This window comes from Ornithorhynchus anatinus, chromosome 12 (assembly GCF_004115215.2).
Source record: "Ornithorhynchus anatinus isolate Pmale09 chromosome 12, mOrnAna1.pri.v4, whole genome shotgun sequence".
NCBI lineage: Eukaryota > Metazoa > Chordata > Mammalia > Monotremata > Ornithorhynchidae > Ornithorhynchus > Ornithorhynchus anatinus.
In genome coordinates, this window is record NC_041739.1 from 29056084 (window position 1) to 29083905 (window position 27822).

The 27822-nt window shown below is 39.8% G+C and overlaps 1 protein-coding gene across 3 annotated transcripts in view; it reads right to left on the reverse strand.

Annotated features, from left to right (window-relative positions):
• The window catches only part of SMARCAD1 (SWI/SNF-related, matrix-associated actin-dependent regulator of chromatin, subfamily a, containing DEAD/H box 1), a 59703-nt gene that overhangs the window by 2422 nt on the left and 29459 nt on the right, over nucleotides 1-27822 (reverse strand). Inside the window, exons 9-23 of one of the 3 annotated variants that reach the window (XM_029076713.2) lie at nucleotides 25730-26127; nucleotides 17695-17894; nucleotides 14664-14754; nucleotides 14091-14190; nucleotides 12578-12637; nucleotides 12338-12413; nucleotides 11459-11594; nucleotides 11042-11179; nucleotides 10075-10170; nucleotides 7704-7821; nucleotides 7468-7589; nucleotides 5171-5359; nucleotides 4181-4299; nucleotides 2085-2267; nucleotides 1571-1680 (exon numbers count right to left, since the gene is read on the reverse strand). In XM_029076713.2, the coding sequence (XP_028932546.1) occupies nucleotides 1571-1680; nucleotides 2085-2267; nucleotides 4181-4299; nucleotides 5171-5359; nucleotides 7468-7589; nucleotides 7704-7821; nucleotides 10075-10170; nucleotides 11042-11179; nucleotides 11459-11594; nucleotides 12338-12413; nucleotides 12578-12637; nucleotides 14091-14190; nucleotides 14664-14754; nucleotides 17695-17894; nucleotides 25730-26127 (2136 nt within the window). Of the gene's footprint in view, nucleotides 1-1570; nucleotides 1681-2084; nucleotides 2268-4180; nucleotides 4300-5170; nucleotides 5360-7467; nucleotides 7590-7703; nucleotides 7822-10074; nucleotides 10171-11041; nucleotides 11180-11458; nucleotides 11595-12337; nucleotides 12414-12577; nucleotides 12638-14090; nucleotides 14191-14663; nucleotides 14755-17694; nucleotides 17895-25072; nucleotides 25434-25729; nucleotides 26131-27822 lie in introns of those variants that run through there. The other 2 variants (XM_029076712.2, XM_007670178.3) reach the window with 2 other exon arrangements.

The following is a 27822-nucleotide window of genomic DNA, read 5'->3' on the forward strand; positions in this document are numbered from 1 at the left end:
CACTGACAAATGACTTGTTATAGCACGATCAAGGGGGGGATAAAATACCACGAGAGCAAGGCGGTGGGGAGAGATGGGGGGGAAGGGGGTGTGTGCGTGTGTGCATTTGTGATCAAGAGAGTGTGAGAGACTTATAGAAAATAAAGACCTACAACATTCTTGTTGAAACTGAATACTTGGGGAATTAATCAACAAATTTGCGAAACAACACTCCTAACCCTATCCCCTCTGCCCCCCGAAACTACTCTGGTGGCAGAGATTTGAGAAACAGCTAAGATTTGGGTAAAAACATTAAAAAAATTCACTGGTATTTGAAAATCCCTCGGCACTCAAAAAGAATATCTAGAATTTGGGAAAGAGGCAATTCTAGCTTCACTTCAGCTCAGCCTCAACAGATCAGGGACTTCTGGTAGTTTTCTCAGATTTAGTAGGAAAAAAAAAAGTATTTTCCTTGGACTGATTGGGAAGGGCTAGTGCCTCACCTGAGCTGAGGCAAACAGGAAAAGTTCCTCTCTAGAGGATTGAGCCCAAGAATTGGGACCACTCACAGGGGGCTTAAGACTGTGTGCCCCATGCGGGATAGGGACTGTGCCCAACCTGATGACCTTGAATCTACCCCAGCCCTTGGAACAGTGCTCAACACATGTAAAGCTCTTAACAAATACTATTATTATTATTAATAACAAAAAGACAGGCCAGATGAAGACGTCACTGGCAAGAATCAAAACAATTACTGTTGCTGGGCAACTCTGTCCGACCACACGACAGTCATGCAATCCTACTTGACCAGAAAGGACCTTTGATAAGTGTGGTATTTGTTAAGTTCTGACTCTGTGCCAAGCACTGTGTTAAGCACTGGGGTAGACACAACACAATTCAGGCTCCAATTTCCTCCAGTTGAAGGAAAGGCTTCAATTGGCTTGAAGGTAGAGATCTCATTGCTAGGTCAAACTCCCAAATTATCCCTGAGACAACATTAGAAAATGCCCCTCATTTTGTGTGGTAAAAAAACTGGCTGTGAGAATGTAACAAAGTTAATCCAAAGGCTGAAAAGCTAAAGTCTGGCAGGTTGCCTCTCCAGAGTAAGAGCTGAAGGTTCCGCCCTGGTCACGGTACTGACTTACTTTGGTTAAAGTGCATAGGGCACGGGTTAATAAAGACCAAGGTGTTTTAGGTCTTTGGGGTCTTCGTCCTGTCTTAAAATGGGTGTGCACTAAGAAAAGAAACCCAGGAAAAAACCAAGAACATAAGAAAACCCCACAGCAGGGTGGGTATTTCTTTGGTAAACAACTTGGACTAGGACTCCAATGGGTTTCATGAGTTGGCAGGTTCACTCTTTTTCTTCAAGTGTGTCCACCAACTTTTCTACACAAGACTCTTTAGCAATTCCCCTTCAAACGGGAGATGTAGGAGGGAGTTTTATCTCGGACAATGGGGCTACCTGGAGAATTGATGCAAAAAAGATCCTGGCAAATCCCTAGAGAGAGTGAAAAACTTGCCCGAATGCCTTACTTAACTGGGGATATTATGAAAATGCAGAAACCGCTCCTACTGTGTATGGAGAACTTACCTTCATCTGCCGTGGTCATATCTTGTTCTAGCTTCAACTTATGTTGGTTGATCTTAAGCATGGATTCTTCAATCGTCCCTTGGCTTATTAGTTTTATAACTTGTACTTCCCTACATTTAGAATAGGAGACATGTTCATTAATTAATACATTAATAATCAATATAAGGTTTGGGCACCATAAACATAAACCATAAATCATTTTAGAGCAATGTAAATGATCTAAGAGCTATATAAATCCAGAAAGAGCCTGTGCCCTGCTTGAGTCCACACATTTCTTTTGCTTTAACCTCAGAGGATTCAAACTCTTTCTGGCAGGAAGTAACCTAACAGTTCCATCTGTGGTTCAGATACTGAACGAGTGAAAAATATTTGGTACTTTTGATTATAACTACAAAGCACAACTACAAAGCACATCTATCATGGTAGAAATGTTTTCCTTAAAAATAATTCTTGGGTAAAACAGGCCGTGCCTTACAAAGAAGGGATTTAATAAAATAATAGTACAGATACTTACTTAGTCTGACCCACTCTATGACATCGATCCTCTGCCTGCTTATCATTATAAGGATTGCAATCAATATCATGCAGGATCACCACGTTTGCTGATGTGAGATTTATCCCAAGGCCACCCGCTTTCGTTGACAGCAGGAACACGAAGATGCCCATATCTGTATTGAACTCATCTATTAGATGTATTCTAAAAAAAGTAAATCATTCAATTAAACTTTGTGAAAAGAAGGCCTGGCTAACTGCAACTCATGAACTGCCCAACCGCACTAATAGAACGGGAAATCTTTGCTAGAACTAGCAGGAATCACTTGACCAGAGACTTCATTGGTGGGAATAGTTCAAATGCTTGTCACATCAAACCCGATCACTTTCTATGAGAAAATACGAGGGGCTCAACAGTTAGAATGTAGCATTTTGGTACCTCGCCCTGTTACTGTAATTGCAAAGTGCTTTGGAAAAAACAGTGCAGTAGCCAAAAGCCACCATCATTCACTTCACTAGCCCCTCTCTAATGGAGAGCTGGACCAGTTCAAAACTAACCAAATGCAATCAAACATGCCATGACAGCACAGAAGTAACAAACACCACAAACGGAAGAACTGTTGTCTAGAAGCTTCCAGAACAGTTGGAGCTCACTGCTCCCACCCCCCATCTAATGTCAAAGTAAGAATGAAAACAGGTATCCAACCCCCACTTTACAGATGAGGGAATGGAGGCAAAGAAGTTAAGTGACTTGCCCAAGGTCACACAGCAGGTAAGTGGCGTAGCTGGGATTAGAAGCCAGATCCTCTGACACCTAGGCCCGTGCTCTTTCCCCTAGTCCAGGCTGCTTCTGGCTTCTAGGGAGAAGCCCTAGCTTCTACTTGACAGGCACGTCACGAGAGGGACCGCACAAGACATCTATGCAAGACACCCTCTAGACTGTCGTGGGTAGGGAATATGTCTGATATATTGCTGATATATATATATATATATATGTAGAGAGAGAGAGAGAGAGAGAGAGAGAAACAGTGTGGCTCAGTGGAAAGAGCATGGGCTTGGGAGTCAGAGGTGGTGGGTTCTAATCCCAGCTCCACCACTTGTCACCTGTGTGACTTTGGGCAAGTCACTTAACTTCTCTGGGCCTCAGTGACCTCATCCGTAAAATGGGGATTAAGACTGTGAGCCCCACGTGGGTCAGTCTGATTACCTTGTATCCCCGCACCCCGTGCTTAGAACAGTACTTGGCACATAGTAAGTGCTTAACAAATGTCATTATTATTATATATTGCTACACTGTACACTCCCAAGCCCTTAGCACAGTGCTCTGCACACGGTAAACACTCAATAAATACAACTGATTGACTGACCCAGGGAAAGGAAATGACACCTCATTAAAGCAAAAAGGCCTGGGTCCTTTTTGTTATTTCCCTGAGCGGGTGGCAGGGATGCCAGCCTCCAAGCCCTCTGGGGTGCAGAGGACTTCTGTCATTCCCCATCTCCCAGTCTTCTGTGGGCATTAAGAGTTCCCTGTCCCTAGCCATGCAGACTGCTGGGTATTCCCCGCTCCCATGCAGAAAAAAGACTGCCCATGTGGGACTGGGAGAAGGTGAACCCTGGGTGAAATGACCCTGGCTCACGACGACGTGAAGGCCTTGGTCTCTCGGGTCCCTTAGGCCCTATTCTAGAATGCGCACCAAACATTGAAGTCTTTCCAGGCCAATAGTTCAGATGCTGAGCACCTAGGTTTGAATAAGCCACCCAAAAGAGCTAATCCAACATAAGGAGCTTCAGAAAAATAGCTTCTAGTATTAAGACGACATCATTTTCTAGCTGGTGGTAATTATTTTCTTGTAGTCTAATTACCCTTTTAGAAGTGGCATGCCTAGAGTTTTAGAATAATCTTTGCCTCGAGTGAGGGTGTTATAAACTTTGAGCTTGTAAGCCCAAAATTAGAAGCTAAGAGAAACCTGTGGCAATATTAAGCTCACCATTTAATCGAGGATACCAAAAGAAACCAAGAAGGCAAAGAGAAACAACTATTTTTAAAAAGTTGGATTCTAACATCAATTGAGTAATTGTTATTTTCATCTGCCCACTCCCAAGAAAAAAAATGACAACCTTTCAGAAATCTGAGTCTTTCCATCCAATCTAAGATATCTGTGCTGGTGATGCTTTAGAAGAACCTCTAAGATGTCCAACATCATTGTAAACTGGCTAAAGAGTACAACTCTGTCACCCTGCGAAGGGAAAAAATATGCACATGAGAGAAGCACGTAAAATATTTGTGTTTCTAGTTAGGAAAATAATATGATTTTAAATATTTAGATTTTCCCTTCAGTGACTTCTTAACTTTGATCACATAAAGCAATTCCAATGAAACCTGAACCATTTTCTTCTAGATTACTAAGAATGAATGAAATGATGATTTTAAAACTCTGGAGGCCAGGGATCATGTCTACCAACTAGACATCATTACTGCATTGTCAAGCACTTAGTACAGTGCTCTACACACAGATTGATATGTATGACAAATGACTTATCAATTAACTTTCATGAGTACATTCAGTCTCTAATGAATGTTTTCATGGCACCTTTAGCCTACAGCATGTTAGGGAATCAGGGAACATTTGCCTCACAATGCAAGCCTGTTTGGATACACCATGAGGAGACCTAGATGCCCTTCAAGTTTTCCAACTCCTATTCCATTACTTAAAAAAAAAAAAAGCTAATTTTGTAAAGCTCTCAATATTGAATATTGTGGGCATAATTCTCTGTCTCCTTTTGGGAAAGAGCAGTGTTTTTAAAAAAGAATACAGTGAGGGCCTCTGAAAATAGTTCTACAACTGTATAAACTACGGCAGTATGCTCTCTAGCAGAAGATTACATTTTTCTTCCCCCTGTTGAAGGGGTGGTGGCAATCAGTTAGAATTGGTAAAGGGTTTGGGCATGCCCAGGCTAAATTCAATGCCCTATTTTCCCACAGACTTCCAAACCACAGTCTGTAAACATTTAAAAATAGAGGCCTAGTTAGGTTTATTAAGAATTACTATTTGGGAGACTAGGAAGTGGGAAAATGTTCAAAAAGTACCCTTTTGGGGAGAATGATACCTTTTGCTTCAGTTCAGACAAAATATATTCCAATGTTTTGAATTTTCCAGAATCCAAAATCAAATCCATTTCTAACTTGAAGTCACTGATATGCCCATACTGTTTACAAAGTAAATGCAGCTCAAAGTCCGTCATAACTTCCATGTCTTCAAAAATGAGGTCAGGATTAGCATCACAATGCGTGGGTTCCTCAAAAGGAAAAAAAAAAAAGAATCATTGAGCAGGAACTATAAAATGGAGTACTACCAAACCAGTGCTTTCACTGTCTCAAGGCTGTCTCAATCCAGTACTTCTAGAGTTAAATAAAATCACAACATATTCCAGCCCAAAAGATGAAGACAGAGTACAGCATATGGTTATGCGTTGAATGAGTTGGCGGTAGATGAGAGGACTGAAGCTTATATTTCCATTTTTCTCCAGATTGGTAGGATTCTGCTCTAAAAGAAAAACCCTATTTATAATTTCATATCTGAACAACTTAGAATATTCTAATCTCAAGATTCTAGTGATTCTGTTCTCAGGGTTCTTATGGAAAGAGTGTGTAAAAATACGATAAAATCCTCCTAGAGAGCCGCAGAAGGAAAGCGGTTCAGAGGAAGAGAGATGACTGGAAGAAAGCAAGTTGCATTTGTGGAAAAACTGAGCAGATCGATTCCCAGTGGGCTAATTTACTTATCAGGACAGTCGACCGAGGCACAACTCCTTTTCCTGAAGAGCATGTGTCCAAAAATACACCAATTGTACAGATGTTTTGACATCTTGGGATAACTTAGAGGCAGAATTTAGAGGTCAGTTCCCTTCCCTGGTATTATCAGCGCCAGTTAAAAAGGCAAACCCACAATGCAAAATTAACTACACCTTCAGTTTCCCCTCCACCCCTGCCACAACAGAAGGGAAATCATTGTTGGAATTCTCCCGCCTCTGTTAATATACTTATTTCAGTGAGTTGCTGGAAGGATTTGAGATGGTTTGGATTAGCTTTTGTACAATGTCCCAGAAGCCCTTAGGCTTGGTAGGAGTCCTAGTGAATCTGAGCCATCCGCTCCCCTGTTCCAGGGTGGGACACCTTGTTGCTGATTTCTTCTACAGCTGCCTTGAATTTTCTATAAATCGCCTCTAAGATGATTAAGCTCCTCAAGGGCAGGAACCACATCCGACATATTCATCGTAATTCCCAGCCACCTTGTACAGAGCAGTGTCAAAATAATTTCTTAATAAAAACTAACTGAATGATTGATCCAGGATTGAGAAAGCATAAGGAGCTTTAAGAAGGGTGTGAAGTGCAATGAATTATTCTACCCATTGTCAACAATAGAAAGGACAACTAGGTAGGCAGCATAGGATACCTAAAAACTAGCTCTTTAGATTCTCACTTACAATACCTCAGAAGAAACAGAATAGAGTGAGGGACAGAAAGAGAGAAGATGTTTTCCTTTACAACTGCTTTCAGCTTCCTTTATAGGAGGAGAACGTGGAGAACACAGACATATTCTGATCCACTGGATTGTCCTAATAATGCATTCTGCCAAGTTTCCATTTTAACTCACAGGTGCCAGGAAAATTCTGAATTAGTCTCGATATAGAGGCATCTGTTGCCCTCTGAGGTGTCATCTCCAAGTTGTCTTGGAGGCAGCATTAAAATAACAAATGAGGATTAAATACAGGTCCCTCACACCTGGACTGTGAGCCCCATGTGGGACGGGAACTGTGTACAACCTGATGATCCTGAAACTATCCCAATACTAAGTATACTGTCTGACACACAGTAAGGACTAACACATACCATGAAAAAAAAAAAGCATGAGATGCTCAGAGCAGGAAAAAATACCATTGTAAATTATGGCATCAGAATCTTCTTTTTATAAAATTGACAACTAATTTCATCTGCTGCATCACGACAAGCCCCCTAACCCCTACTGGATTTTTAAATTACCACAGTACAGATCGATTAAAGTAGCTGGTGTCTGGGTCTCCATTTCAGAGCACTCTGATTTGTACCAGTACAACCCCAACCCACAGCCTATTTTTCTGAAGAAGTGGAACTGTGATGACCATAAACCTGGGTGTTGGCTATGTGCTCCCTCCTGGCTATTGCCATCGTGCCACAGCTCTGCCTCTCCGGGGAATGAGAGCGAGATGGTGACCATGCTGGAGGTTTTGGCAGTTCCAAATGGTACAGCTAAGCAGCAGTAATAAGGCTCTACTGTTGTGGGTGCCTGTGGGCCTCTGACTGGGACACTCATTACATCTGCGTGAAACATGAGGGGTTTTTTTCAGGTTTGATGTAACAATCTTACCTTTAGCATAAGCTTTGACATTGTCTTGAGTTTTTCAGCTGTGTAATATTGGCGATGTAATAAAGGATGATTAGCCATTTTTCTTAGCTGCATCATGACATTGCCCATTTCTGTATTTTTCTCTGTGACCGAAAAAAGAACAGACACTGAAAATTCAAATGTGATTTCTTTTCAAACACTGACCTGTGAATTCTTCATTTTAAAGTTCACATTTAATGGTCAAAACCAGATTATACCAATGCTGTGGATAGATTTCTTCATTTTGTTGAAAAGGTCATAGTAGAGCTGCTCCTGTTTTTCTGACATGGCACACAACTCGATGCGATCCCTTTTGGGAGGTAGCTGCTTAAGGACCTAAGTAAAGAAAATCGGTCTTTTTAGGATTAAGTTTACAAGTGCAAAATGAAAGTCCTTGAAATAACACATAATTTTAAAAGGCAGATGGTGAAGATTTAGAAAACAATTTATTTGGAATTAAAATAACTTCTTCAAAACAAATCCAGAAATGCATTATTACAAATCACATTTTTCTCAGACAAAAACAAGTTTACCAGAAATTTTCAAGTTTGATTTGACTGTAAAGTGTTTTACATGATTGAATTTAAAATTATAAATGGAATTAAAAACCGCCCTTCATATGTGAACCCAACAGTCATTTTGCAAATTCCAGGCTCAAAGCACACAATCATTCCTCTTTTGCCTTTCCTCCACAAAAACAAAAACTTCCCTCCCTCTCCTACTGAGAGCTCACCTCCTCCAAGAGGCCTTCCCACACTGAGCTTACCCTTTTCCCTCTGCTCCCTCTGCTGCCCCTCTACCCCCATTCACCTCCCCTCAGCTAAGCCCCCTTTTCCCCCTTTCCCTCTGCTCCTCCCCTTCTCCCTTCCCCTCCCCTCAGCACTGTGCTCATTTGTATATATTTTTATTACCCTATTTATTTTATTACCCTATTTACTTTGTTAATGAGGTATACATCCCCTTGATTCTATTTATTGTGATTAAGTTGTCTTGTTTTTGTCTGTCTCCCCCAATTAGACTGTAAGCCCGTCAATGGGCAGGGATTGTCTCTATCTGTTGCCGAATTGTACATTCCAAGCACTTAGTACAGTGCCCTGCATATAGTAAGCACTCACTCAATAAATACTACTGAATGAATGAATGAAATAGCTTTCTGCTCCACTTCTTTGTGGTATTTAAGTGCTTACTATGCACTAAATGCTGATGTAGATACATGATAATCAATTCAAACATAGACCCTGACCCACATGAGGCTCACAGTTTAAGAGGAAGGGAGAATGGATATTTTACCTGCATTTTGCAGTTAAGGTAACTGAGGAACAGAAAAGTTAAGTGACTTGCCAGGTCACACAGCAAGCAAGGGGAAGAGATGGGATTAGAACCTATGTCTCCTAACTCCTTCACTCTTTCCAGTGGGCCAGGCTGCTTCTCAAGATGACTGCCTTCGGTGCCAGGATAAAAGAGAAAGCTGTGACTACAATGAATCCAAAGAAGATTTTTAAAAATAATAACTATTATAACAATAATAATAGTGAGCACTAAACAAATGCTATGCGCCAGACACTATTCTAAGCCCTGGGGTGGATACAAGCAAATCGGGTTGGACTCAGTTCCGGTCCCACATGGGGCTCACAGTCTTAACCCCCATTTTACAGATGAGGGAACTGAGGCTCAGAGAAGTGAATTGACTTGTCCAAGGAGACACAGCAGGCAAGTGGCAGAGCTGGAATTAAAACCCAGTCCTTCTGACTCACGGGGCCATGCTCTTTCCACTAGCCCACCTTGCTTCTCCTTTCAAGAGAGGGGTAGGTTCTTCCATTTCCTCTGTTCCAGGTTCCATAGCCTGACAGTTTATTGGACCACACACCCCAGGGTTGTGTGAGTGGGCTTTATTCTTCCTTCTCCTCTCCTATTTAATGACTTCCAACGCAGCTTTTAAAAAGTTAGAATAAGGTCCCAGGAATCGGGGAGGAGAGAGAGGAAAGAAAATCTCCATGTTCCTGGTAGGGAATTTGAACTAGGACTACAGAAAACTGCAAAAATAAAAAATGAACAGTTGATGGGATAGTTGGAAAGAAACCATGGTGGGAGTCTTTATCATGGGCAGGGCAGGAAGAAGTTCCCTAGTTTTCTCAGTGAATCCCATTAAAGCAGTCTAACTTTTCAGTCTCCTTTAACTTTCACATTCAAAGGTCCAGGGGGGCCATGGCTGCTCCTCACCTCTAGAATGCCTTGTACATTGCCAAAGTACAAGAGCAGATTTGGAACAGAACAGTTGAGTGATGCACTAGAGGCTGGAGTGCCAAGGAGGGCTGACTGCCCTGTGTCTCTCTTGGCACCTGTGCCAGGTTTAAGTAATTCTTGCCTAAGGTTGGAGCAGTTCTGAGAAGAGTCCCAGTCTCACATGGGTATCTAGTAAAGGCTTCTTAGCACTGATATTCTTACTTGGAATGGTTTAGCCAAAATCCAGGAAAATTTTCTATCACTGTATATAACAACTTAATCTCCCCAGAGATACAGATGAACTTTCATCCAAACCACCACCATCTATACAATGCAGGCTAAAAGAATTGCAGAAAACACGCTTACCTCTTCTTTTACTCTTCTAAGAATAAATGGCTTTATAATTTGCTTGGCATGAGCAATTCTCTCTTTCTCATATATACTTTGTTCTTCAGCTGATTTCTAGGGAAATAAGTGAAGACCATTAAAAACAGTGTTGGTGAAAGGGATTATTTTTAATAGCAGTAGCAGTATTTGGCCACTTAGGTCTAAGGACTCAAATGAAACCCTCCCCAAAAACAGGAAGGTTGCTTGCCCTTTCAGGGTCAATTTTTTTTCTGTAGAAACAAACAGAACTGAAGGTGTAGTCTAGATTTCACCCACACTCCAAGCACTTCAGGCAAATTGTAGCTCTGAATATGAAGCTTAAATATCTGATCCCTTATTATTTCCTGGTTAGGCATATGAACTTACCTACTAAATAGACACAGAAATTTCCCAGTGATCACATTGTCCAAGTCTGTGATTCATGATCACCACAATTTAAATTTTTTCCTCCCAGGGAGGTAGAAAACTAATCAAATCTTTATTCTACTTGTTTTTCTCTTACTGATTTGGCTATATAAATCTTTTACTTCTGTGAATCTACATGGTTCCATATCAAACCATTTTGCTTAAGGTTTGGGTGGTTTTATGGTTTGCCAGATACTGTGAATCTGAGTCCAGATTTTATTCATGCTCCAACCTTCCACTAATCCAACAATTTTAACTTTCAGTAGACTTCCAAAGTTGGGGAATTGGGTCCCAGGTTTATGGAAAACCACTTGCTTTCAAAAGTTCAGAAAAACACAAAATCCATCTGTATTTTTAATTAACAAGTGTCCACACTTCCAATATTCTGCTTAGCCACGTAACGCATTCACAAAAGTTGCATCATATTTTCGCGATTTGCATAATAGATTTCATAAAATTGAAAAGGGAGAAAGAAGGAATGAAGAAAGCTTTTGGCACATTCCCAAACCATATTTTTAGGGAAAATATATATCATGCTTACTGCTTTGGAAGAGAACATTCTTCGGATTTCACTGGTGCTACTACTGAACATATGAGGCATGACAAAATTCAAGAGAGACATTAGTTCCAACAGATTATTCTGAACAGGAGTACCTGTTAGCAGCAAACGATTCTTCGCCTGTGTTCCAAGAGAAAGTTCAATTAGGCCACTTAAATCACATTTTATAGTTCAGTAGAAAAACTCTAGTTTCTAAATTCTCTTTTTGGACAGAGGGGACATAATTAACCATGGGGAACAACAGCCTTCTGATCTAGTCACTTGTCCAAACTTATATTCACCTGACCATATATTGACCTTTCTTCCGAAAGCACCTCACATTTATGAACTCATCTACTGCACATTTGTCATTGCAAAATTTCTTCACAACTGGGGAAATTACATTAGCAGATGTCTTACATTTATGGTCATAAGGTGCTGGTAGCGTACAGAACTCATATTCTTCAGCATATGGCCCTCATCAAAGATCGCATAGTCAAGTTTCAGACGTCGAAATAAACTACGATCATCTGCACTGCTGATGGCACAATTGTACCTGCCAGGACAATAAAAGACATTACGACTTTCAAATGCACTCGTGTTATTTGACTGGACCACATGGGGTCCGATAATATTTCCAATATTATAAAATATCCTCAATCAAGTCAGTAAAGAGAACAATTGTGTGAAGAAATAAATTATAGCATGCTGACCAAAAGAAGTAACGATGATCTCCTAACACTTATGTCCAATTTCCCCAGTCACTTAATTATTTTTCCTTTCGTTTTTCCATTTCTAACACCTTCAGGACCAGTACAACATGCTCTTCTGAATCGACCAAACTATTCCTCTTATGACAAACCAGAGTGGTAGAGGGCTTGGTATTTGATTAAAGGAAATAACTAAAGAAAGTATAGGAAAACTACCTACAGTCAAAGCCCACTGAAATGAAGAGAAAAATTGGGAGGATACTTTACTGCCTCTTTCTGATATTAATTGTGACCTGGTGGACAGTGATCTTACCTATCACAGCAAATCACCTTCGGAAGTTTTTCAGTTTATTCTAATAATTAGGGCTTTTCCCTCACAAGGCTGAATATACCTGGGAAGGCTTTATTTACTTTGCTTATCTGCCACTGCCTCCACAGAACAAATTTTGGATTTTCTCAGGTTGATCTGAGGGGCCAACATGATTCACAAATCTTACTATACCACCCATCTCCAACCCAGAAGTGGCCAGATGTTTGGGGATCTTTCATGTAGGACAAAGGCACCACTACTACTAATAATGATACTCACGTGGTTACGATCACATTGAAGTCTACAACTTTATTATGAATGTCATATCTAATCTGCTTGCGATCCTCTTGAGAGCCTAAAGGAATGTGTTCAGAAAATTCGATTTTTAAGCCTTGAAGGTTCTCTCATGTTATGACAAGCAAGCATTATTACACAAAATTGTTTTTGAAGTTTTCAGGCCCCAGTCAGGACATTTCTTTAAGTTAAAGGGTACACAAATTATTTATAAAGTTTTCTTACCATAATAAAAAAGAACATTAAGGTCAGGGCACCACAGATTGACCTCCCTTATCCAGTTGTCTGCAAAACAAATAAAATAGCTACATGTTAAACAAAACAAAGGTTTAGAATCTGGAACGATACAAGAAAACCATAATTACACAGAGCAAAAATCGATTAAATTTACTCTAAGGGAACACTGATCAATCAGTCGTATCTAATTGTGTGCTTACTGTGTGCAGAGCACTGAACTAAGGGCTTGGGAGAGTACAATATAATAATAAACAGACACATTCCCTGCCCACAACGAGCTTACAGTCTAGAGCACTGTATTGAGTGCTATACTAGGATTGGTTTAATAATTAATAACCAAGGTATTTGTTAAGCACGTAATTGTGGCCAAGCTCTATGCTTAGCCGCTGGACTAGATACAATACAGTGAGATCCCACAGGCGGCTTGATGTCTAAGGGGGTTTTAAGATAGTTGTCAGTGTTACTTTCCCTACTTTACCAAGCACATCTTATTCTAATTTAATCAGATGAGTGGAATTCATTGCCATTAAACCTAGTCTTAGAGGAATAATCAAGCTACATGGATCGAGAGCCCATGGGAATGAAAAGTTAGAAATTCAATTAAAATACATTTTACTAAATTTTGCCCAGGTTTATAGTGACCAAGTTATTTTATGGCTTCCTTTGAACTTGTCATTAGAAAACTTTCCCTGTCACTCTTCAAGTGGTCCATTCCGGAAAATTTCATGAGACAAGCATCTTTTCCTTCTCTCATCAATCAGAAACCCAACTAAAGTTACCAGGAGATGTTGCTTTAGCAGAGTTACCAGGAGATGTTGCTTTAGCACTCTGAAATTCCTAGTTTTGCTAAACTACCTCTGTGAAGATCAAGGGCACGATCTTCAGTGATGCCAAATGAATTCCAAATAGTATAAAATAACTAAACTATTTACTTCAGATATTACTACTGAACCCTAATGGGACTGTGAATGGTATGTTTGAGTTAAAATGAAAAGAAGTGTACTTCCTGATCACTAAACGGAGGAACTCCCTCCTCCTTCATATCGATGCTGCAAGACATGCGCCAGATCGGCTCTTGCGTCCGCCCATCCTGTTGGACTCTTACAGACATGTTCTGTCATCAGAACACTTCCTAACTCTCTAGCTGCATTCCTTCCAAATTTGAGCGATGATGTGCAACACGGAAGACCCGAGAGCATTAAGGGAAGCAGCATGGCGTAGTGGATCGAGCAATGGCCTGGGAGTCAGAAGGCCATGGGTTCTAATCCCAGCTCTGCCACTTGTCTGTTGTGTGGTCTTGGGCAAGTCACTTCACTTATCTGGGCCTCAGTTACCTCATCTGTCAAATGGGGGCTAAGACTGTGAGCCCTATGGGGGACAGGGGACATATCCAACCCAATTTACTTGTATCCATCCCAGTGCTTAGTACAATGCCTGGCACATATTAAGTGCTTAACGAATACCATTATTATTATTATGACATCTTTTTTTCTGTATTTACCTAAAGTTGAAGCAGGAACGACAATCAGATGAGGGCCTTTATTATCCTGCTGGTAGAGGTATGCCAGGAAGGAAATGGCTTGAATTGTTTTGCCCAAACCCTGAAGGGAAAGAGTTTAAAAAAATCAACAACACAAGAAGTATTTAGATTGGAAAGGTATCTAGAAAAAAAAGGGCAACTAATTTTGGTGCCTCTATAACTTAATCGAACAATTAGAAAAACTACACTTCCTTACCTTAGAAGTAAATCTAGATGCTAATTTAGTTCTAGATGCTAATTTAGTACTCCAAATGATACTACCTGGTATTAGCTGAACACTTTTGCTGATGATTCAATATTAGTCAGGTTCGAGTCTCTTGGGTCACTTGCTTGACGAGTATGTCTCTTTCTTATTACAAACATTGCATCAGTTCAAACATACTGACAACATTCAAATGTGATCTGTATTACATTATACATTTGACTTGTCTTTAGATGTACATCAAAAGTTTCATCTAATTCCCATCAAAAAAGAACTTAATATTTAGAATTCAGAACATTATTTTAAAATAGTTTACTCATCTTGCAACTTACCATTTCATCAGCTAAAATGCCATTCAGTCCATGTTTATGTAGCAATGCGAGCCAATTCAAACCAATTTTCTGATATGGCTTCAGAGACAAACTGTTAAGATATGCAGTTTGTTAGAAACAGGCAAGACAAATATCATTTCCCTTATCATTTTAAGGGAGACTAAAAAAGCAACCCAAATGGTTTCTTTGGCAACTTCCCACAGTCCTTTAAATCTTGGATCTTACATCCTTCTCTAAATGAACTTATTTTGGATGCCCAGTGTAAGGTTAAAAAGTTGTTCTACAGACTGTAAACCCACTGTGGGAAGGGATTGTCTCTTTTTATTGCAGTACTGTACTTTCCAAGTGTTTAGCACAATGCTTTGCACACAGTAAGCACTCAATAAATACGACTGTATGAATGAATTAAAAGTCATTATCAGAAAAAGGACTCTAGTCATAGCATCTGGCTATTTTAGCCTTAGATTCTAGTCTTATTTTTATTAAAATGTTTGGTAAATTTAACTGATGCAATAGCAAACCGATTTTTGCTTCAAATCACATTAAACACCCCCGTGAGGTTTTCTGGAATAAAATCAGAAATATTTTGCTTAAAGAAATACTGAACCTTCAACTTGACTTGCATGACTAGAGCTGCTCAACAGTAATGAAATTACCTTTTGGGAATAAACGTACATTAAAAATGTACATTAAAAGATTCATGGAACATATATCATCCAGATCTGATGAAATGAATTATTATGGTATTTAAGTGGATACTATGTGCAAAGCACTGTTCTAAGTGCTGTGACTATAAACTAAGCACTAAATCTTTATTCACTTCATGAAGATTTTCGGAAAAGGTGCATTAAGGATATAACTCATATGTTCAGTAGAGAGAGCCCAGGCCTGGGAGTCGGAGTAACTGGGTTCAAATTCCAGCTGTGCCACTTGCCTGCTGACCTTGGGCAAGAAAGTCTATGGGCAAGGCAACTTTTCTGTGCTTCAGTTTCATCTGTAAAATGGGGACTCAATATTTGTTCTCCCTCTTTGATCTTGCTGAAATTCCTCATTAACTCCATATCTTATTTTGATCCAGTCTATAATGATGGGGAAAAAAAATCTATTGTTGGGGTAATTGGATTTTTTTCCATAACTTTAAAGTAGAATACATGGCAAAAAAATCAACAAGGAGCCAGTATTAAATCTAATGCCATACTGTTTCAATGAAATTTGGAAGAATTCTCTCAAATGGAAATTTTCCACAATGAAATCAAGGTGGTTTAGTTAGGGCTCAACAAAAGTTGATTTGGTTCCCCTTTTAGTTCAGTGCTATTCAACTGTACATTCAAGTACCTCTATCTGTAAATATTTTTACACCTGTCTCCCTCAGTAGAATGCAAGGTACTTGAGGGCAGGGAGTATGTCACTTCTGTATTTTGTATTTCCCAAGGATTTATTGCAATGCATTGCAACCAGTGGGCATTCAGTAAATAGTAATGCTGCTACTACAGTGGTACTTACTGACCATTTACTGGGTGCAAACATTCATTTATTCATTCAGTCATATTTATTGAGAGCTTACTGTGTGCAGAATACTGTACTAAGCATTTGGGAAAATACAACAATTAACAGTATCATTCCCTGCTCACAACGAGCTCACAGTCTAAATGTTTGGGAGAGAAAAAAGAGGGAGAGCTAGCTCCTGGGCAGACAGTCTGACTGAGCAGCAGATGTGCCCAGGTGATCACACCTAAATGTTTCCGTGCGTGACTATTTCTGTGTCAGTACAATTTTGTTTGTATACGGGCAAACGTTAAAGCATAGGAATAATTGCAAAGAGCAAAGAAGGAAAAAAATTATTCAAGAAATATCAGGGGAAGAGTGTATTTCTGTTGGTCAACTTATAAAATCCCGTACACCGGGTAGAAGAGCAGTTGAAAATAAGTCCTCGTGTCATTAACCCCCATTTGACTGTAGCTTCTTTGAGGGCAGGGATCGTGTAACCCATTTCTATCACACTCTCCTAGGCAATTCTGTGTAGTGTTGGGCTCAAGGTAGATCTCCAAAAATACTATGGATGCTGATCTAATTGTACTAGTAGCAACAGTGATAAAAAAATAGTTAAGTTACTGAATGCAACTATGAGGTGCAACTGACTTTACTAAGTGTTTGGGAAAATGCTACAGACACATGAAACTTATCATCTGCTTACAAAGAATTAGCCTCCTGTGGAGGAGGAGAAAAGAAAAAAATAAGAATCACAAATGGGATAATCAGAATGAATCAAGTGCCTGCACAATTATTTGAACTTTTATACATAGTTGCTGGGGGTGGGGGTGAGGGGGAACATAAATAAATACCTAAGTGCTCAAGGTGGCTGACAGGCTGATATGACTTGGGGTGTTGGGAGTGAATCTGGAAAGGCTTGTTGAAGCAAGTGGGATTTAATTAGGGCTTTGAAGATGGAAGAACTGTGGTCTCTAAAACTTGGGGGGGGTTGAGGGGGGTGTTCCGGACCAGTGGAACAGCATGAGCGAGGAGAAGGAGGGTGATAGAGAGCAAAGTTCAGCTACGAGGTCAGCTTGAGGGGTGGGGCAGAGAACAAGCTGGAGAGTAGTGGGTGAAGAGGGATGACTGGTAAAATGGGGAAAAATCAATTGTGAGGAGCTTTTGTTTGATGCGGAAGGAAATGGGAGGCCTTTGGAGAAAAGGGATGTGGGATGAGGTGACGATGATCCATGTAGCAGTGCAGAGTAGAGACTCATTTCCATTTCTCTACCTGCTCGCTGATAATCAATGTGCCTAGGCTACCAAAAATCCAACATTAATTCCAAAGAGAAATTTAATTTTTATATAATCAATATTCTGTATTTAGGAGATTTTAAAAAATTATTTAGCTGCTAAAAGTATTTCTTTTGCAGTATTTCCTGTCCAATATTTAGACACAGTTCCAGGAAAATACATAACACTTCACAACAGAAAACAATTTGAAATAGAGTTGAACGATTAGGGGAGGTGAGTGCTAAAAACTGAAGTGTAACAAAATCACCTTTGGTTTAGAATAGAAGGCTGCTCTATGTTCCATCCAGCACCATTTTCAGTGAGTCTTGTCACCTGCTTTGTCAGTTTTTTTGAAATGTCTTCACATTTGTTCATAAGCCTTATAACAACGTCTCTTTCTTGGATCAAAGTTTTACAGTGCCATATTAAATCCTCTGACAGGCCATTTGTCTTGCACATTTTTGTGAACTGTGAGGAATAAAAACACAAGAACATAAAAAACCCATTCAAAAATCATTTTTTTCTACTTCCACATTCATAATTTGACTCAGCTATTTAGATTAAATTGCTCTTTTATGGCTTTTTCTACTCCAGGTGTTCTACTGAGGACCTAAAATTCTATGATAGAGGCCTCCAAAATGCACTGAGTTTTACTGTTCAATTCAGACAATATCCTGGCAGGTAAAAGAGAGATTTGTTATTGCAACCTCTCTCAGTAAGGACTTTTGATTTGTCACTCTTCTTCAGAATTTTTGGCAAATTGATTTATAGAGATCCTCTTTGAAGTTGGAGAACGGAAATACTTTGGGCCAAAAACAGTTGGATCCATCAACCAATCAGTTTAATCAACCGTATTTATTGAGCGCTTACTATGGCAGAGCACGGGACTAAGCGCTTGGGAGAGTACAATATAACAGAGCAGGTAGACACGGTCCCTGCCCACAATGAAGTTGCAGGGACCTGCCCAGGGCCTCATTATGTGTAAAGTGTAAAGAGCTCGAGCTTTCTGTGTGACCTTGAGCAAGTCACTGAACTTCTCTGTGGCTTAGGTTCCTCATCTATAATATGGGGATGAGAGAAAAGTTGTAGTAGTGTTAAGCATTTATTGTGTGCAGAAGCACTGTACACACTGTGTGCACAGTCCCTAGTTTCCAGGGGGCTCACAATATGAAAAAAGATCTGGTTTCCTTCCTTGTGAGCCCAGTGTGGGACAGGAACTCCACCTGATCTGACTGCATTGTATCTACCCCAGTGCTTAGTATGGTGCTTGGCACATAGAAAGCACTTAACAAAGATCACAGTTATAACTATGAATGAAACAAGTGATGTGAGTGACTCAAGTGTACAGGATTCCAAACTGTCCAATCTGGCCAAATGAACTGGGGTTTTTACCCAATCTCACTCTCTCACTCCACATCACTTAATGTGAAGAATGGAGACCAAAAATAGATGCCAGTTTGCAGACATCAGTTTTCAACCTAAAGGGAAGACAGAACATTTAACTTCTTGCTTGACACTAGAAGAATTGTCCATTATTGTCTTGGAAATATCCAGTGAGAATTTTTTTCCTCTCAGAACCAAAGAATACTTCAAGCAGACTGTTCTTGTTGTGAAAACTCCACAACTGTGGGAGTACCTTAAGGTTCAGTTCTGAGTGTCCTTCTATTCTCCATCACTCCCACAACTTCAACTACCATCTCTATGTGAATGACTCCCAAATCTACAGCTCCAGTCCTGATCTCTCCCCTTCTATGCAGACTCACATTTCCTCCTGCCTTAAAGGATATCTCTACCTGGATGGCCCACCTACACCTCAAATGACAAATGTCCAAAACAGAACTCTTCATATTCCCACCCAAACCCTGTCCCCTGGCCCTTACTTTCCCATGACTGTAGATATGTTCAATATATATCTATATATTCAGTCTGCCAGCAAATTCTGTTGGTTCAACCTTCATAACACCTCTAAAATCCATCCCCTCCTCTTCATCCCACGATAATCCAAGTGCTTATCCTACCCCACTCTGACTACTGCATCAGCCTCCTTGATGACCTCTCTGCTTTCTGTCTCTCCCCACTTCAGTCCATACTTCACTCTGCTGCCCAGAACATTTTTCAATAAAACCATTCAGTCCGTGTTTCCCCGCTCCTCAAGAACTTCCAGTGGTTGCTCACCCACTTACCTATCCTTACCGTGGGCTTTAAAACACTCAATCACCTTGCCCCCTCCTGTCTTACCTCCCTGATTTCCTACCACAACCCACCAGGTGTCTGTTGTGTGATCTTGGGCAAGTCACTTAACTTCTCTGTACCTCAGTTAACTCATCGGTAAAATGGGGTCTTAGACTGTGAGCCCCAAGTGGGACATGGACTGTGTCCAACATGATTAACCTGTCTCTACCCCATAGTTTAGTACAGTGTCTGGCACATAGTAAGCACTTAACAAATACTATTAAAAACAAAACAAAAAAGCCCAGACTGCACATCTCATTCCTCTAACCCCAACCTACTCAATGTATCTCCATCTCCTCTGTCTCCCCACCGACCCCTCGCCCACATCCTTCCTCTGGCCTGCAGTGTCCTCCCTCTTCGTATGCAGCAGATAATCACACTCCTCACCAGTAAAGTCTTATTAAGAAGCACATTTCCTCCAAGAGGCCTTCCCCTTGACTGAGTCCTCATTTCCTCTTTTCCCACTCCCTTCTGCGCTGCTCTGGCCGTTGGATTTGCACTTTAAATTCATCCCTCTCTCAGCTCCACAGCACATATGTACATATTCTTAATTTATATTAATATCTATCTCCCCCTCTAAGACTCTAGCTGGTTGTGGACAGAGAATGATGATGATAATATTTGTTAAGTGCTTACTACGTGCCAAGCACTGGGTCTATCAACTCCATTATAGTGTACTCTTCCAAGAGGTTAATACAGCGCTTGGCAACGCAATAAGTGCTCAATAAATATGACAAAGTGATTGATTGAACTACCCTAAAAAGGTCTTTTTTAAACATAAAGACTTTTATGTTTAGCTTTAAAGTAGCTAAAACATACCAGCCACTTTGTCACAACATGAACTGCAGTTCAACCAAAGCAACTATTAAAATCACCACTTGATCAAACTCAAAAGTATGGCTCGAATTCTCAACACAAAGCTTTCAATTCTTTGAATCCTTTTATTGAATCCCTTTATGGGGATGCTTCTTTATAATTTGAAAGGTGGAAAAATACTTCATATACATATGTATGATATGTAACCCACAGCTAAATATTGCAAGTGGATACTTGCAAGTTTTTGAAAAACACATTAAAAAAACCCCCAAACTCCTAATGAGATTAGAAAATGTACACAGTTACTTGAGTGCACAGTGCCTTGCTTGGCATACATGAAATCCCTACAATCCAAAAAGTGTTTTACAAGGTTTTTTTTGTGTCTTTTAAATATTAATTAGCTCTGCTGTTGGTCCTGAAGAAAGAGCACTGTTCTGGTAATCAAGAGACCTGTGTTCTTGTCCCAGCTTTGCCAGTAGCTAGTTAATATGGGTGAGCAGACCAGGTGTGAACTTTGCAATATACTGCACCCCTGCCTATCTGCTTGTTGCACTCCAATTTCCAGCAAGGACAACACAAGCACTCAAACCAATTCCTCCACGCAAGTTTTCCGTATCGGAAGTCTCCGTAATGTTAAAATTCTCTATGTAGATTGGAATTGAAAACCTGGTAGGGGAATTGGTTTGAGTCCTTGTCGTGCCCTGGCTGGGGAATGCCACCAAGCCTGAAGTTGTTCGCAAGAGATAATACTCTCTGCAACCTATATGCCTCTTGGAAAGTGAGTAGCTCTAAGTATGTCAAGATCCCCCCTCACTTATTTTCTCAAACCAGATGCAGTTTTCTTCTCCATAAGAAAGGAACCAGAAATGAAGACATCCATCAATCAATCACTTCCATGTGAGTGCTTACTGTGTGCAGAACACTGTGCTAAGCACTGGGGAGAGTACACTATAACAGAGTTGGTAGATACTTTCCCTGCTCACAGTGAGCTTAAAGACATTCCTAAGTGTTCCTAACTGCAGGCCGAGGAGGGGTTCCTCTTAAAGGTTCGTGGCTTACACATCCCATATCTTCTCTTATGGTGAAAAGAAACATGAGGCCATTCTAATAGATTGCTTCTTTTGGAGGTTATATTGACTTCTTATGGAGGTTACATCCAAAATGAAATACTGAAGAGAGGAAAAATACTGTTCATTTCCATCTGAAGACTTTGAGAAGTTGGCCGTATATCAGGGACACACCAATTTGGTGAGTTCTTTCCTTTCACTCTAACCTTCTTATATATTAAATCAGAATTTGCCCGATGGAAATATCAATACTACACCATGAAGTGAACACCTACTCAAACAAAAGTGAGGGTTCCCAAACATTAATATAAGCAGAATGAGTATTTACAGCAAGACTGATTGAAATTCAGCTTTCGGGACTTCAGTTTTCAGGAATATTCAGAAAAAAAGAGAGTTTATTACTTTTCCGTTCTTTAAGGTCCTATATGTATGTTAATTCACACACTTTTCAAAATAAGGAGGATCAAGGTTGAAAAGGTTAAGGTGGGAAAAAAGTCAGAACTCTGATTAAGCAAGTGAAATCCTCTTCTCCTGCCACAGCAGGGCGCTCTTCCTACCTAAATGATCATTTCTGGGAAAAAATAAGAAAAGCATTACCATCCTTTCATGAAACTTATCAAATTCCATAATCGGTCATTTTTTTGTTAATTGCCAAGTCATGACCTCAAAAGTCTTTAAGATTTGGTGAAAAATGTATCTTTTAAAGCTAAATTTGTTTAATGGTTCCGGATTTATCAAACATTGTTATTTTGAAAACACAGGACGAATGTACTATTAAATGTTAACATTTTGATTTTTAAATTAAAAATAAGAGTAGTGGGTGAACTTATGCCAAGCTCCTGTCCCGTGTACTCTGAAATGGCAAAGATGCAAATGTAAAATGTGATTTTAATAATGCTTTGAGCAATAATTTATGACAGGAGCAGGAAAGCTCTTTAAATCTCTAGATTAAGAGAGGAAGGGAGTAATTATGTGCCTATCTGAATGACAATTTTGCAGTCATTTTCTTCCACTGCAAACTTTTTATATTCTATTTTCTCCTACATTTAAGTTAGAAAAAAAAAATAATAATAATAATGTTGGTATTTGTTAAGCGCTTACTATGTGCCGAGCACTGTTCTAAGCGCTGGGGTAGACATAGGGGAATCAGGTTGTCCCACGTGGGGGTCACAGTCTTAATCCCCATTTTACAGATGAGGGAACTGAGGCACAGAGAAGTAAAGTGACTTCCCCAGTCACACAGCCAGGTGGCAGAGCTGCGATTCGAACTCATGAGCCCTGACTCCAAAGCCCGTGCTCTTTCCACTGAGCCACGCTGCTCGCAATAAAATCTACAGGGGTAAAATATTTACTCAATAGCTGCTAACTACAGTGGAAAACGGTACTAGGGGAATCAGCACTCCAGAAGAATGACTGAAAAATACTTTTCTCCTCTAACATCAACCTTCTTATTATACCTTGATCTCAATTTTCTCACTGCTGAGCCCTCACCCGCGTCCTCTCTGGCTTCGAACTCCCATTTTATATCTGACCACTGTCACAACCTTTAAAGTCCTACTAAAATCACATCTCCTCATTCATTCATTCATTCATTCATTCAATAGTATTTACTGAGCGCTTACTATGTGCAGAGCACTGTACTAAGCGCTTGGAATGTACAATTTGGCAACAGATAATGCAAAAAGCAAAGGCCTTCCCCGACTAAGCCCTCATTACCCCAACTTAGCTCTTCTTTGTGAGTTGCCTATGCTGTTGGGTCAGTTCTCCTTAAGCACTTTGATACTCTCCCCTCCCCAAGCCTCAGAGCACTTGGATACATATCTGTTCAGAATTTATTTTAATGTTTGTCTCCTTCTCTAGTCTGTACACTTCTTGTGGGCAGGGATCACTCCAAGAGCTCAGTACAATGCTCAGCACAGTAATATCACTGACTAATTACCTCTCCTGGATATTTACAAATCTTTAAGACAGAAGTAGCTTCAGTGATAATTTCGAAAGGAATACCATAGATGGTTCCTTAATTCCTAACTGGAATTAAATCACGGGACCCATTTAAATTAATATTTAGAGTGAAGCTTTGTTTTGGTAAAAATCAAAACCTATTACAAATAAATGAAATATTTTTTTCCTCTGCTCTCTTCTGCTCTTGGCATAAACAAGTCCCCATATTCTGTAAGAAATGTGACAAGAATATCTGCTTCAAAATCTTTAAAATTAAATCTACTTAAACCTTTCATAAATGAGTAAGAAAAACACTCTGTTACAAGTTCAGTACTGTTTCTGAAACAATGTGGAATGTTTACAAAGGTTTTTTTTTTAAGTATTGAAGATTAAATTCAAAAATCAGTAATAAAATTTATTAACTGTCCACGTTGAATCATACTGTCCATCACTTAGATTTTCAGAGATTTATTGACTAAGTCAGGGTGATACACTTCTCTTAAATCATAATATTAATTTACTTTTAAGATTGGGTATTGTGTTAAGCAATCAAACAACAGTTCAGGCATATATCAAATGCACATAGAACAATTATATTTTGTTTTGGCGAGAAAATTATGAGAAAAGGATTAAATCTAAATAAAGCGCAGCCTGGTTTTGATGAGACACACCGCATCAATAACTGGAAGCACACATTAAAATACATGAACTAATTAGTAAGGAAAATAGCTTTCAAATAATTGAATTACAGTACTTTTTTAGGCATAAAAAAGTATCTGGCAGGTCAACATCTGCTGAAATTGTGTAATTTGCTTTTTATGTTGGTTACATTTCTTTGGGCATGTGGCTGCAGTGACTATTTAAACGTTCAGTGCTGACAATTGCATTCTTTTTGAAATAAAGAATAAGAACCCAACAAGCCCAAGCAACTAAAGGTACAATAATATATTAGCCAGGAAAAAAAAGAGGAAGGGGGGTGGAGAAGAAAAGAAATGGTGAAGAAAGAAAGCCTTTTAGCAAATACTTCTGCAAGGATCAGCTCAGGCAAAGCCCAACAAGTTGAGAAAGGACATGCTTTGACAGATGTTCTGCAGAAAAGTAAAAGCTGGAGGCAAAACGGATTTCTTATGCTGTGAAAAAATGGATAATGCTACTCTTCCAAATGCTTAAAATACAATTTTAACTTTTCAAATGCACTTTTATAACCTCTTTCATTATTCCCCCCCCCCCAAACTCATTAAAAGCCCCCTTGCTCAGTCAGATCACATACAAATAAATGACCATAAGGTGAGAAATCTTGCCTCTTAGAAAAGAGAAAAGGACTTTAAAAATGCCAAGGTAAAAATAACATGTCAGTGAACGTCACTTTACTTTCTACATCAGTTCAAAACCATCCATATTATTCACACAAAAGCGGCCTGCAAAATCCCTGAGCAAAACTTTAGAAAGCCCCTGGATTTCCTTTAGTTCATCCAGCTCTGATGCCTCTCTCAACTGAAAAATCACGGAACTCCAAAACACACCTCCACACCGTAAGACATCGGAATAGAAAATAAAATTCCAGAAAATGACTCCGGAGAATGTACTTACCAGAGATTGCGCCTTCTCCTTCACCTAACGCTTGAGTTCTAGGCTTCCTGACCCTTTTCTATCATTTTAATTTAAAATGCTGCAGTCTGTTCATAAAATGGCTGCACTGTTTAACCCGGAAAAACATGTTAAGAGATTGAGTTGCCACATCACAAAGAAAAAGAAAATAAACAATTCCTCCTCTTATGCTGAAGCTTAAAATATCTTGGGCTGGCATTTTGAATCATGGAGATCCCCTGGGAGTTGCAGTTGCTCTTAAAGTAGCTGCCGTAAAAGTTCTGCCACATTCTTGCCTTCTGCATGGTTTTTCAGCTAAAACAGATCGGAACAGGCTAGCAAACGACTCCTTCCCAAATGTAAGCTCTAATTTCTTCTTCTGCAGTGAAATGAACCAAGTTTCTATGCAAAAGAATGAGTGACAGTGTTGCCAGCCAATCAGCTTGGGTTTTTCAGGAAAATCACCCCTTAATTCATTCAAAATTAGGTCATATGACACTATTTGAAATGCTATTGGTTTACAATGAATGTAGTGTTTGAGCCGAATCAGGATAAGGCCACCCATCTATGCTTCCCTGGGCTGAAGACACCTTGGCTATGAATAAACTGGAAATGAAAAGAAAGAGGGGAAAAGAAAAAAAAAAAAGAATGTGGACTTACCAGAGCTTCCCAACTGTTAAAGGGCCGGAGCTCTGTTATCTTCTGAGCCTTTTTTTGCGAGCACTGAGGGATCAGAGTCAGTTCGCCAAGGGAAGCATCCTGTAGGAAGTGAAGGATTTTAGCTTTGTAGCCATCCTCCATCACTTCATCACCACTGCTGTAGTCCTCATCTAGGGAGCTGCCACCTTCGGAGCCAGATTCGGATTCAGAATCCTGTATTTCTCTTTTAGGGTTCCAAACAATTTTTCTGCCTTTTTCTTTTTTGTTAAAGCCGTTCTGGGTCTTCTCGGCATATTTCTGCTTCAACTTCACTTTAGTATTGTTTTTGTGATGATTTTCCCTATTTGTAGAGACTTCTTTGCCATTTGGAACTTCGCTTGGGGAAGGCTGTTGGGGATCTGCTGAAAGGATATTGACAGAGAAGTGCATAACTGTACTGTAAATGACAGAAATTACCAATATGAACAACCGAGAGCTGCTAGAAAACAGGCTAAGTTAGGAAGTCAAAATCTAAAAGCAACACTTTGACTACATTTGACTACTGCTTAAGCATGCTGTATAACTATCAATCTTGAAAGATAGTACTTTAAGCTCAGAACAGTACGGCCTAATGGATAGAGCACGGGTTTTAATCCTGGATCCTCCACTTGCCCGCTGTGTGACCTTGAGTGAGTCGCAACTTCTCTGGGCCTCAGTTTCCTCATCTGTAGAACGGAGATTAAATGCTTCTTCTTCCTCCCTCTTACACTGTAAGCCTCATGTGGGGACAGGGACTGTGGTCGACCTGATTATCTCAAATCTATCCCAGTGCTTAGTACGGTGCTTGGCACAAAGTACTTGCCAACTACCAAAATTATTATTTTGAATAAGATATTTAATTGAGAGTGTTTCCAATTATTGGGATGATGTAAACAGTGACAGCTTCATTTTTATCCTTAACAAATAAAAATTTTGATATATAGAAATCACGAGACAATATATAGCAGAGAATGACCATGTTTCATCTCTCAACATAATCAGCCATCTCTTTAAATGATGAACTCACTACCAGCAAACATACCTGAGGATGGCATATCAAGCCGCCCTAGTTTATATGCCAGTCGGGCTGCAGCCTGGGTGCTAATGCCCATTTCCTAAAGTCCTCATCCATTTACCCAGTGCCCTCGTCCCCCAGCAAATTTCCCAGTGGCGGTGGGTAGATTTTCATTTGTGGGTGAAGAAGTTCCTATACTGTGACCATGTGAGGCCAAAGTCTAATACATCAGAATATAGTGGGCTTAATTGTGGGTTCCTATAACCTTTGCTCCATTTAACCCTATAACAGAAGGTGCAGAAGTGACAGCAGTGAGAAGGACTGAGCAATTGCAGGGGAGAAAAGAAAGCTCTGGTGGCTCATGCAGTTGTGACAATCTGAACTGCAAGGAACCCGAAATTCTGTTCGTCTAAAAACAGTTTTTGACTTCTCTTTTGCTTTTATTTTGTGTGTAGGTCCTTTTTTATGTTTCAATATTTTTATTGTTTCGCTTTTGCTTACGTGCCTGTCAACATCCCCCTCTCCCACCCTTTAATCTTAGGTTGTGTGGGCCTGAGACCCTGTTTAATTCTCACATGCTTATGCTTTCCCAGTGCTCAGTAAATATAACATTTTGCACACAATAGGTGCTTATATATTATTACTACTATTTCTTCTCCTACTTAAAGCAACCATATTATGATTGCAGCTCTCTCTCTGAGAGCCTGATTCAGGCTCTAGGGTACAGCAATGGAAAATATTTACTATAAACTGCAAGTCTGTTATTAGGCCCAACAACTTAATATCAGAAATCTATTGCGTATTTTCCTCTGCACCGAAATGGATCCAGTTAAGTTTTCTGCCAATAAAAAGAGAGCCAGAAATTTTTATGACCTTAGAATATTCCATGATTTGTGGTGTCTGTGTGCATTAGGGTCTCTCATGGATTTGATACCAGTAATTCATAATACTATCTTAAAAGATGAGAAATTTGGAGAGTGAAAGTTTAGCTGCATGGGGTTAAATGGGGCCCAGGTGATGGACATTGTATTCTGATACACTATACTTTAGCTCCAAATGG